The sequence below is a fragment of the Phragmites australis genome, chromosome 9, assembly GCF_958298935.1.
Source record: "Phragmites australis chromosome 9, lpPhrAust1.1, whole genome shotgun sequence".
Classification (NCBI taxonomy): domain Eukaryota; kingdom Viridiplantae; phylum Streptophyta; class Magnoliopsida; order Poales; family Poaceae; genus Phragmites; species Phragmites australis.
The window spans coordinates 4,772,020-4,785,600 of record NC_084929.1 but is presented as its reverse complement, the minus strand read 5'-3'; the positions used below and the strand labels follow the sequence as shown (position 1 = coordinate 4,785,600).

Here is a 13,581-nt window from a genome sequence, read left to right as displayed (position 1 = left end):
CATGGTTGTGCTAAACTACTAACCATTGATTCACAGACCCTATATCTCCTATATTACCGTAAATACTATATAGACTTCGCAACTCAAGGGTCAAAAATAGGAACACGTAGAGTTTAAGTATTCAATATTAAGTGTTAAATTGGTAAGATAACAATGAGCTTGATTCATCTATTTTCAGTTTCTATTATTTCAAACAGGCTAGAGCTCTTTTGACTGTAAAGGGACAAGAAAAATTAATTCCATTACAATTATGTACAACCACAATAATGATCAATCAACACACTTATGTCACAACTACAGAAGTACCAACACTTATGTCAAACAATAATGCTAAAAATTCATATTGTCGCACCTAAGTAGACTATGCTGTCACACACAACCTCACTAAACTATTGTCATCATCAAGTAATATAAACCGACATCCCATTTGTATTCACCCACGACACACAAAGTATGACAGAATGCACAGAAGTAACTCACAGCATGCAGATTGTTTGTGTGGGTCGAGTCATAGCACGACAATAGATGAGAACGGAGCAAAGTAGAGCACCACGACCACCACACCACAACGGAGTAGAGCACCACAACCACCACACCAGAACGGAGCAAAGCAGAGCACCACAACCACCACACCACCACGGAACAGAGCAGAGCACCACGACCACCACACGACCACAAAGGAGAGCAGAAGGGGGAGAGCGAGGAGCTGGGGGGGTGAGGGCGAGGAGGTAGCATCGACAAAGAGGGGGAGCATGAGGAGGAGGGGGGCACGAGGTGGAGGCGTCGGCGAGGAGGAGGGGGAGGGCGAGGACTTAGGCAAATCCGGGCTAGGGTTCCAACAACTATTTATATAGGCAGGTGATTAGTGACAAGTGACTACTGTTACCTGTTATAAATTACCTTCACATTAGTGACACAGAACATAAGACACATGTCACTAAAATTTCTATCGCCCATCACTAATAACCGATATTCCTATAAATTCATAAAATTCATCAAAATTAATGTGACGGGTGTGGTAGGGACATGTGGTCGCGACGTGTGGTCTGAAAGTCATTAATGATGGGTTATAGCTGTGACGCATCACTAATAACTAAGTCATTAGTGATGGGTCATAGTTGTCACGCGTCACTAATGTGTTTACGACCCGTCACTAATAACTTTCAGAGGGATTTTGGAATATTTTCTTTTAAGAATATAATTTATTTTTTCCTTTTGATTTAATTATTTCCTTTATAAATTTATTTACAATTGCATAAATTCATAAAAATTCATTTTTGGTTCATAAAAATTCACAAGTAATCTAAATTATATCCATCACAATATGATAACAAGATATTGACGGGTGTCATAGATTCAAACTTGGGGTGTCAATCCACATGAAATTCAAACTTAACTAAATATTACAAATATTACAAATTTGAGGTTACATTGATTCATTCATCATTTGGCATGTACTCATCATTTTTATGCTTTATTGACATAGATCCTTTCGTTATGGTCGGAACGCAGGTATAGAGTCTTCTCGTTCTGTGCAACTTGTGGTATGATTGTAGTAGCAAAAGCGGGGGATTTCATCAAATTGATTGTACTCATCCTCATGAACCATATTTTCAACTCCGATGATTCGTCTTTTCCCAGCAAAAACCACATAGAGTTTCTTATTTGCCATGTCAGTCGCATAAAATACCTAGGCAACTTGTTTAGTGAGTACGAAAGGTTCATCCTTATAACTGACATGTTTGAGATTAACGCTAGTGAATCTGTACTTATCTTTCGTAATGCCTTTGTTCTGTGTACCCAATGGCACCGAAGCACGGGTTCCTTGAATCCCAAGTAATCCATCTCACATATCTCCTCTATTTGACCGTAGTATGTGCTTATGGGCATGTTGTTATCATAATCATCTATACAAACATCATTGTTCTAGTATGAGCTTTTCTGATCATAGGCAACCGTGTAAAATATGTAAGCGTTTATATCGTATCCTTGATATGTTGTAATTGTGTATATAGGTCCTGCTGCTAGTTTTCTCATTAAATCACTTGTAGGAGTACTCAATTGATTGATTCGATCTCGAAACCAAGTGCTAAACATTTGCATATGTTGCTTCGCAAGCCAAGCTTCGGTATGTCCTAGATTCTCTTGAAGAAGCAACTTCTTGTGCTCGTCGATATATGGGGACACTTCGCTCATCTGTTGCAACACAAGGAAATGAGCTTGGTCGTATGCCTTTGGCTCTGAGTAATTGCTTGTTTCCCCAGAATGCCTTGACCTGCGAGCCTTCCCTCGTGGCGAGAATGAGGCACACCAATTGGGTTATCTGAGTCTATGTAATCAACACACTATTCCACTACCTTTAGAGTAACCTAACACGATGCAACCCTCAAGCAAAGCTCAATTCCTTACATATGACTGATGCAGGAACACCGGGTCAAGGAAATAAATCTCATTCACAAGGTGAGTAGTGAGATGAACCATGATATTGAAAAATGATGGTAGGAAATACATCTCGAGAAGACATAGAGTCTTGAAGTGTCTTTTATCTAGCTCGGCTACCACTTCGAATTGAGTACCTTCTGACCAACTGCATTGAAGAAAAAGCATAAGCTCATGATAGCCTCTCGAACATCAATTGGCAACATGTTTCTAATTCCAACCACTATCATCTGCGTCAACATCACAAGACAATCATGAGTCTTCATGCCACCAACTATTTTTAGCACTTTCACCAAAAAAAAGTCTTCTAATGTTGGACGAGTAACTGAAGAGAACTTTCACACCGTGCAAGAACTCGCAAAATTCTTTTTTCTCCCTCTTAGATAGGGTGATGCAAGATGTAGGTAGGAATTTTTTTTATCCATATCCTTGGCATGAAGCTCCGGCCTTAAACCCATTTCTTCAAGATCAGCTCGTACGTTTTCATGATCATTTATTTTCCCCTTCATGTTGAGCATTGTACTGAGGAGACTATCGCAGATATTTTTCTCTACGTGAATGAGGTCAAAAGAGTGGTGAACCTCTAAGTATTTCCAATAATCAAGCTCCTAGAGAATTGATTTTGTGTTCCACATTCCATTTTTACCACTCTTGTTGGATCGTTTTCGCTTGCCAAGGACAACATTGATATTATTAACCTGATCATAGACATCTTGCTTTTTGAAATGTCTTAGAGGTGACGCTTTCTCCCTTGTACCATCAAACTAAGACTTCATTTTCCAGTATGGGTGGTTCGTGGGAAGGAAACATCGATGCCATATGTGCACAATTTTCTTTGACTCATTCAATCATATACTCTCAGTGTCATCTAAGCATTGGGGGTAAGCTTCACCTTTTCTTTTACTCTACCCCAACAAGTTACGAAGTATTAGCAGATCATTGATGGTGACAAACAATATGACATGTAGGGTGAAGTATTCTCGTTTGTACTAAACCAATGTGGAATTAATGGTTCACCACTTAGCGGAATCTGCGGGGTGCCGTATCATTGTGTCGTTCTTACGACCCTCCTTGTGCCACTTCAGCAATTGGGACTCCTTTGCATTCATGAACAAACACTTCAACCGGAAAATTATAGGGAAATACCACATCATCTTCCTAGGAGGCCTTTTTCTTTTGTTGTCTTCCTTCACATTGCCACTATCATTTCTACACTTGTATCGATGGGTTTCATAAATAGGACATTGATCCAAGTCTATATACCCTCCATGAAACATAACACAATCTTCCTTATATGCATGTATTTATTCTATTTCTAATCCCAAAGAAAAAATTATCTTCGTCGCGTCGTAGACGGTCTTGGGCACCATGTTCCCCTCTAATAGCATATCCCTTAGTAGATGCAATAATACTTTGAAACTCCTATCAGACCAATGATGGGTTGCCTTCAATTACATAAGCATAAGTACCGTAAATAACAGCGTGTATTTTTTCATATAGCCCCAATAAAATGGTGTCTTCGAGTCTCGAACTGGTTTCTAGAATTTGGCAAACTCACAATCACTATACTCTGCCCCTCAGCATCGCGCACCATTTGGTCCATATTCTCTAACAAATTCACATAGTCATCATTGAATCCTAATATGTCTGCGTCCCTGAGATAATCATCCATATCACTGGCTGGCGGGAGTCCTTGATCTATATTGCCGTCCAAGAGGATCTTATCCATTTCCCCTTCGTTGAGGCCTTCCTCGCCATATTTGATCCAAATGTGATATCTTTCTTTGAATCCACACATTAACAAGTGATCATACACATTATCAGATTTTAGGAATTCCTTCTCATTCTTGTAATCATAGCATGGAGACCATATTGTCGTTTTACCCCAACCTTCTATATCCACCACCGTGGCACTCATGAAAGATTTTACCCCGCTCATATACTCATTACAAGTACAACAATCAAGGTTCATCCAACGTTGGTCCATCATCTACAAATTGAAAAAAAATATTAATTGTTAATAGAAACGATAGAGTACATATAATTAAATAAGTATAAAAATTCTAATTAAATTTAACTAAATTAAGCTAAATTCTTATCTAAGATGAAGGATCCTAGCTAACTAATTTCTACAGAGGCAAAGATAGTTTATAATCTCATTTAAGGATATATGGCCTGAGTAGGTTTATATGCTCTTGTACGGTTCTAGAAAAATTTCGGTAGCATCTCCTCGCTGTTCTCCAAATACACGTCTCGACAACGAGCTAAGAGGGTGTATATCCAGAGAACAGCAGGGAGATAACACCAAAATTCTCTCTAAAACCATACAAGAGCACAAAAACCTACTACTTGGACCATGTATCATCGAAATGTCTAAAGTTTGTGTACAATTCATAAGCATCTTCTTATAAATATGATGAGTTGTCAAGTCATATTTATGATCAAACACTCCCGAACGGGAGATGTAGGTTACGCAAATTGGATTCACTTTTAGGAATATAATTAACAAAATTGCACCATAAATATATCAAGATTTGAACCTAATAGTACCATAATAGCACTTTTTAGGAATATAATAGTATTATAATTACACAATAAACATATCAGAAATATACTCAAACCTTAGAATCTAGGAAATAGTAGCAGGAGGAGGAGGAAAGGGGATGCAAACCTTCAAATACCAAGAAGGATAATGCACATATATTAAGATTTGAGAGAAAAAGTAAAATTATTGATTCCAACTTAAACCCTAGCTACTATCCACCATATATGAGCAAGAGGAGGAAAGGAGGCAAACCTTTTAAGGCCAAGGAACAATCCTAATTTTAAATCACCAAGATTTTAGTTGGTCTTTAATAGAATCACTAAAAAATTACCCCCTATAACGAGCAGCCAGTGGACAAACACTATCTGGTCGAGTTGCTCGACGTAGAAATAAATCTAAAATCACTTATTAGTGACAAGTCATCACTAATGTCTCACTCATTAGCGACAGGTGATAAGAAAACCTGTCACTAATAAGTGAGACATTAATGACAGATGTCCTCATAACCCATCACTAATGAGTGGCCCCGCAGAGAGCCACCTGATGCTATATTTAATAACGTATGCTCTCTCCACCGTTACTAATTAGGAGATCATTAGTGACCGGTCTTTATGTGGTCCATCAGCTTTGATGTGGTCCGTCACTACTCACTATCACTAATGATGACAGTTCTGGACCTGTCACTAGTAATGTATTAGTAATATTTTTTTTTCGTTTGTTGCTAATATTATGTTACTAAAGATAATTTCTTACTTAGTGAAACTTTTTTAAATAACAATACACATAACATAGACAAACGGAGAAATCATATTGTACGATGCAAGTAATTTATAAGAGATTTCATACACGACCGATTACCAGCCAAAAACACCGCAAGCTCGTGGCCTGGTCAAAATTCAAAAGTTGCATTGCACGGGTGTTGGCCTGTGGGCACTCCATACCTGACCTGATGCACTACTAGTCCATTCGGTTGCGTCGCGTCGCCCGCTCGGTTGCTGCTTGGCAAAGGAAGCTAACCGAAACCAACAACACTCCACCAAACACAACCATAGCCTGCCACATGCCGCATTCGCCAATGACAACAACCACAGCACCTTTTTTTTCTTCTAAAAAATCACAATAACCAAGCTTATCGCTCTGTATCTATAATAAAAACTGATCGGTTTTGAATTTGAATTAAAAAATAAAAAAATAAAAAACTAGAGACAATTTTAATACCTTATATGAAAAAAAATTCAAACATATTATCATTTGCATCATATTCTATAGTGAGGAAGTTTAAAAAAAAAGAAAAAAATTTGAAGTGTGCAGCTCATTTATTAACTTATGTTAAGTAAAAGCTTAACATATAAACATATATTTTTATTGAGTATGGAGTATGTTAAGAGGATCTTTAAAATTGGTTTCACTTTATTTAAAATTTTACTAATTTCTCCATAATTTTTACAAAGTTCACAAGCATAAAGTGAATATGTTAATAAACAACAATGTAATTAATTTTTTCATGTCTACCGTTATTTTTACTACATAAAGCATAGTATAAGTAAACCAATAAAAGTGGTTTTACTAATTTTGGAGGCGTGATGAGTTAGTTATGAATTAATCTAGTTGCAACATATTTACATAATCCTGCATGTAACAATAAATATTTCATGAGTTTATGTATTTTTAGAAGATATATGATAATGTAAGAAGACTAACAAAATTAGTTTCATGATTTTTGGATTAGCAAAGAGTAAACTATGTATTTAACTAGGTTTAGCAAATATATTTTCTCACAGAAAATATTTAACTTTTTATGAGTATAAATACTTTTATCATGTAGATAATGTTAAAAGGAAATCAACAAAATTTGTTTCACTTGATTTGAAGCTCAGATGAATTAGTTATTGAGTTTACAAGGTTGAGCTATGTTTTAATTTTTTTGTTGAAGCTCACTAAAATTTAAGAAAACCGATTAATAAATCGCTAAAACCAAACGATTACTCACGAATTCGAATGGTTACTGATAATTCGAAAAATATAAAAAAATCGCTCGATATAAGCAATCATTACAAGTCTACATTCGTTGTGCCTGCCCTAGGTCCCTGCGACGGCTGTTCCGTTTATCGGTAAAACGCTAAATGCGGTTGGTAACTGTAGCAAACCAACCGGTTACCATTCGGTTGATTCGGTCCGAATTCTCGCTGAATTTTAAATTTGACTGAGTGAATTCTCATCAAATTTTGTCTGATCATCATGGTAACTGCGATTTTTTAGTAACCGCCTGTGAACAATTTTAAGATCCAAACGGTTTTATGAACCTTGCTTTTGATACAAGTTTAATTGTGCTTTCCAGCACCAAATCGATATCTAATGATCGCTGCACCGTATTAATCAATGATTACCTGAGCTAGCGTTTGAATTTTGTTATCGTTACATCCATTAGCTTTTCCAAAAAGCGATGGCCACCAACTATGCCGACATCATGTTCCTTGCAATGTGCCCGTATTTTCCAAATGTTATATATACCAAGCATCGCGTCGTTCTATTAAAAAATAAATCAGTTTAAATCTCTATTTTAGTTTAAAATATAAACAAAATGACTTATCCAAACTAGCAACTATACACGTGTTACACAAACATAAAATCAATAATAATGCGTAAGAAGTGAGGTGGAGAGAATTGATTGTCGCGTAATAAGTGCTTTCAAATTGACACGGTTTTCCAAATTAGTATGTATATTGATTGATGTTTTTAAATTAGTGGATAATTAATTTGACGGGTAGAAAAGGAAAGAAGACACGGAATCAACTTTGATTCTTAATCGTCTGATCGTATAAGATGTACAATAAAAATCATTCGAATTTATCAGAACTCATCTATTTTATAAAGTATAGATATAGATACCATGTATATATCTATACCTCCAGCTCCGTAAATTCTTAAAGCTAGAAATAACTAAATTAAAAAAATTGGAACTAGAGCTTTACCAAAAGACATAAAAAAGGATGTTTAGAGCTCTAGAATTTCAACAAGATTAGAATTTTATAGAGCAAGCCAAGTTTCAATAGTGCTCGGCGAAAATTACCGCGTTTGCAAAAGAGGCTACACATGCTCTATATAATATGATTGTAAACACACACGTTGAGCGGGAAAACGCGCATCGATAGGCTGCCACGTCATTAGCGCAGTTGGAAGCAGTGGCGGGGTAGAGAGAGAGAGAGGGGGGCACCGGAGGCGAGAGGCCTCGCCGCAGCCGCAGGCGGCCATGGTGAGCGCGATGAACGGTGGTGGCGGCGGCAACGGCGGGGTGCTGAAGCGGATGGGCGCGATGCGGGTGCAGTACTACTGCGTGATGGGCGCGGTGGCCGCGGCCGTCGTGCTCACCACGCTGCGCTACATGCCGGGCCCCGCCGCCGGCAGCGTCGTCCGCGCGACCCCCGCCGAAAGCGGCGGCGTCGGGGAAGCCGTGGGGGATGCGTTGAGCGCCGGGGGAAAGGCGAAGGAGGCGAACAAGGGAGAGGGGGTGGTGCTGTTCAACTTCGGCGACTCGAACAGCGACACGGGCGGGGTGGCGGCGGTGATGGGGATCCGCATCGCGCCGCCGGAGGGCCGCGCCTACTTCCACCACCCCACCGGGCGCCTCTCCGACGGCCGCGTCATCCTCGACTTCATCTGTGAGTGCCCCCCGTCGATTCCGTTCCCCTCCATTCCATTCCCCACTCTGCTTGCTGGGGATGTGATGTGCACGCAATTAACCGATGGATTAGTGGTGGTAATCAGGGATTAGTAGGCTAATTAGCCGTCAGAATGCACCTCCACCTCCACCTCCACTGGTCTGCTGAAATGCACCTCCACTGCTTGCCGGCTAACTCACATACTAATAAGCAGGACTCCAATAAATAAATCTGGGATGGCTTGGTATTTCGAACCCGGGAATTTCATCTCATTGGGAGAATGCTTACAATTAAATTCCCGCGTTTGCCGGATTTTCTTGGATAATATAATAAATAAATGAATCGCCTGCCATGTTTTCTTTTTTTTTGAAAAACCACCATTCAGCACGCAGACGTGTACACCCATCCACAACCCTATACGCACTTAGCGTCTGCTGAAGACTAGAGATGTAAAGCTTGTTTCGAGAATTTCATTTCACTTGGAGAATGTGTTTATGATTAAATTCCTGCGTTCAAAAAAACATTGTCAGATTTTCCGTTGGATAATATAATAAATAAATGAATTCTATTTTTTAAAACCCTGTACAGCACGCACGCACCACCACACAAATGCGTTGATACAACGCCTACTGAAAACAAGAGATATGGAGCGTTTTCTGAGGGGTTAACAAGGCACGCAGCCAGACAGACATCCCCGTAAACTTAAACCCCTTATTGTTTGTTTCAACATCGACATCACTACCAACACGACAGTGTTGCACCGGGGATTGGAATGGAAGCGAAATGAACCTTGCCCGTTTTGCGAAGCGAAGGGAGGCATCCTTGTGTTCGAGTTGATTTCCTTGGGTGGAAAGCAAATGGAAGAAAGGCGGTGGATGGGACAGCGCGCCTGCCCGCCGGCCGGCCCGCCCGTTTGGTTTGGCCACCGCGTCGGTTGCTGTGTCAGCAGCAATCTCATCACGCCCTACCCATTTGGGATTTGGCTGCTTGCTTCGTCTCGCCGTCGTCACTCGCATCGCATCGTTTTGCTTGGTCGCCACCCTGATTTGGTCTGCAACTGCCCAAGCTTGCGCAAAATTCAACTAATCCAACTTGGCCAAGTTTTGCGATTTTTTTTTTTTATTTTGCCCAAAAAAATGTTTTTTTTCTTATGGATCGGAAGGCGATGACTGATACGCTCTTTCCATGGAGCTTGTGCCACTCAGATTAGGTATGTGCATGCTTTTCCATGGAGCTTGTGCCACTCAGATGTTTGGGCCAATTTGGGATTTTCTTCAGCCTACATGCTCAGAGGCGCCTCAGAATTAGACGGACATTGCCTTTGGGTGCTGGGCCCCCACGAACGGCAGATTAGCCAAAAAAGAAAATCAATTTGCATCTAATATTACCTTTTACATCCTTCATACAATTCAATACTACAACACACCATGGTTTCCAGAAATAGTGACCACTACACTGAACACCTTCAACAGCCATACAGTGTATGCTCGAGTCAAAATGTTGGGCACAACACAATGTAACAATCCACATATTGGGTTATTGTAATCCAATAAGTTGTTCTCTCTCAGCTTTCCACATATTATGAAACTCTATTTTACTGAACTGTCCATCAAAATTGGCCTGAAATTACCCAACCCTACCATTGCCCATCGATCCCACCCAAGACCCGACCCCCACCCCTGTCACTCTCCTCTCTGGTGTGGCTTAAGGCAGCACCTGCCCCTTGACCCGATGGACCCTGTTGACCCGGAACTCACCGCCGCCATCACCTTCAAGGATGGCTTGAGAGCTGCGGCTGCCGGCGCTAATGGCATCCCTGTTGTGGCTGACGACGCGGAGGATCCCTTCCACGGCGTGGTGCCCTCGTCCTTGATGTGGTCCTCCTCGTCGTGGCGTGCACAGCTGCGGAGACAGCTGGGGGTGGGGGCGGGGAGCTGCTCAAGTTTCGAGAGGCGCTCACGTTCCGCAACAGTACGGCATGCGCCGGCGCACCGACAATCCACATCACGATGACATTGGATGCCACCTACCTGCGAGGCTCCCTTGCTAGCGTCCTCTCCATGTTTCGCCACGCCGCCTGCCAGAGTCCATCGCCTTTCACTTCGTTGACTCCTCATCCTCCTGGCGTGCCTCACTCTACCGCACGCTCGCTGCGGCCTTCCTCACGCTCCCCGCCACCATCCACCGCTTTGATGCCCACTAGGTCTCCGCCGCACGCTCAACCAGCCCCGCTCTGTCTCCCGCGTCTTCTACCTCGACTCCTACCTCCTCCTAGTTGACGACCTTGCCCGCCTCTGGGCCACTGACCTCGGCCTCGACGCCGCCCTCGCGTCCCCTGAGTACTACCACGCCAACTTCACCTCCTACTTCACTGACACGTTCTGGCGACACCCGGAGTACGTCTCCATCTTCCCGAACCGGACTCAAGTGTTGTGCTACTTCAATACCGGGGTCATAGTCATCGAGTTTGACCGAATGTGAAACGTGTTACAAAGGATAAATAGAGCACCCAAAACAGCTGATGGCATTATAGACTTTTAACATCCAAAAGCAGCAATCCAACCCTCCTAGAATCTAAGTTACCAAACATCTATCAACTTTTTACAATCTTGCTTTTTACAATTCACAATTTGTAAGCTATTTTTCACAATCCACGACTGCCTCTCACTCTAACAGCTCAACTGCACTGGTATGTACACACTTGGAATCTTTTTTCTCCAGGACCACTTCATTTGTTTAAGCAGGAGTCGGTGAAGTGTACTGCAGCGTCTTTGGCATCTGGTGCAACCTGCCCCATGCATGTGCTGTCTCTCATATGCACTTCCATGTTTTTGAGCTGAAAGTATCATTACAGTACAGAATGTGACTTTGGATGTCTGAGTTGTGTGTGGTCTGACGGTGTCATGTTTTTTTTGCTGTGACATTCTGGTTCAGGTGAGAGCCTGGGAACGCACCATCTGAGCCCGTACATGAAGCCGCTGGGCTCGGACTTCAGCAACGGGGTCAACTTCGCCATCGCCGGATCGACGGCCACGCCGGGGGACACCCCGTTTTCGCTGGACGTGCAGCTGGATCAGTTCCTGTTCTTCAAAGAAAGATGCCTGGAGTCTATCGAGAGAGGTTTGTTCTTTGCTTTTGATTTGTTCAGAGTTTCTTCTTAATGAAAGAGCATAAACTTGGCAATATAGCTTGACTTCATTTTGTTTGCAGTTTTCTGAACTGACAAAACTTGTTGATTTCTGGTTAAGGTGAGAGTGCCCCAATTGATAAGCAAGATTTTGAGAAAGCTCTATACACTATGGACATTGGGCATAACGACATAAATGGTGTTCTCCACTTGCCCTATGATCAAATGCTTGCAAGGCTTTCCCCCGTAGTTGCAGAAATCAAGAAAGCTATTAAGGTAAAGGCTACTAACAAATCCTATGTGCATTACTACTTTTTATCTAATCCTTGTGAAACTGCAGACATTGCATAAGAATGGAGCCAGGAAGTTTGGGATACACGGGACGGGAGCGCTGGGATGCATGCCTCAGAAGCTTGCTATGCCGAGGGGTGACGACAGCGGTCTCGATGAGAATGGATGCGTCGCAAGCATCAACAACGTTTGCAAGAAGTTCAATGCATTGCTGAGTGAAGCCTTGGACGATTTGCGCTTGCAACTGACAAAGGCGACGATCGTCTTTGTGGATATGTTTGCTATCAAGTATGATCTTGTTGCCAACCACACGAAATATGGTAAGTTAATCCGTCAGTGTTCCTTTGCCTAGCAGATCATTCTGTAACTAAAAAGATACTTCTCTATCCGCCAAAAATGCGCAATTGTCATGCTGATGCTGAAATCTACGAGTAGTCAAATCAGAGGCAGAACTACGACAACGTTATTCGTCGGTTTAAACTCCCAGATCAATAATGCGGTTCTTCGTGTCGTTTTTCAGGGATTGAGAAGCCGTTGATGACATGCTGTGGTCATGGAGGTCCCCCTTACAACTACGACCCCAAGAAAAGCTGCATGACTTCAGACAAGGACCTGTGTAAGCTTGGCGACAAGTTCATAAGCTGGGACGGAGTCCACTTCACAGATGCTGCAAATGGCATAGTAGCTTCTAAAGTACTCAGTGGTGAATACTCCATTCCCAGGATCAAGCTGGTCAGCCTGGTCAGCTCTGCAAAATCCGATGATTAATGGTGATTCAACATCTTAATTATCACTTTATTTGGTTTGTCACAAGGATGATGAAGATGAAACTACTTAAAAAAAATTAACAGTGGGACCCATCCACGGCCTTCATTGGAGGCAGGGTTGTGTGAGGCCGGAGACTCAAACCCTCGACAGGCTCGGTCCCTCCCTGGGACTTTGCCACCGGGCTGTGAGCCCGTTCACAACTACTAACAGAACTGACCCCCCAAAGTCCATTAATTTGAGGTTCTTACAGCCATTGGGGACTGATGGGATTTGAGTTTTTCTTTTCCTCTTTGTACAATTGAGGTGTATGTATATCCTAGTTACATGGAGATGAAGGTGGTTGTACCATGTATATTTTTTTCTTCTGAATTTTGGATCAATAAATAGAGATGAATATATAACATGCTTTTACCAATTTGTGGGATAAATTTCAGGGTTCTAGTTTTCATGCTTTTGAACTCTCATCAGTGTGACACGTCCAAAAGGGAAAAACAAAAGTACAAAAAAACAGAGTCTACTGAAAAAGTGAAAATGTATAACCAAAGCACTAAAAATGCTTAAGGGGTAGGTTCCTGAACCATAATGGAGACATGCAATTACTTGGTGTACTGACCAATAATAAAGGAAGATGCATCCAAGTGTGAGATATGTGTGGAGTTTGGAGTCAGGACCAGGCCTGGCCATGTCTGGCCACGTTTCAGACAAGAACTCTCTGGTTGCTGTTCCATATGCTCCTCACTTTGATCAGAGGA

At 41.7% G+C, this 13,581-nt stretch overlaps 1 protein-coding gene across 1 annotated transcript; it reads left to right on the top strand.

Annotated features, from left to right (window-relative positions):
• Window positions 1–8,024: 8,024 nt before the first annotated feature.
• LOC133928498 (GDSL esterase/lipase At1g09390-like) lies at window positions 8,025–13,257 on the top strand. The gene is made up of 5 exons (XM_062374846.1): window positions 8,025–8,643; window positions 11,578–11,763; window positions 11,892–12,046; window positions 12,111–12,381; window positions 12,582–13,257. The coding sequence occupies exons 1-5, from the start codon at window positions 8,235–8,237 to the stop codon at window positions 12,827–12,829; spliced, it is 1,269 nt and encodes a 422-aa protein (XP_062230830.1). The 5' UTR covers window positions 8,025–8,234; the 3' UTR covers window positions 12,830–13,257.
• Window positions 13,258–13,581: the final 324 nt, after the last annotated feature.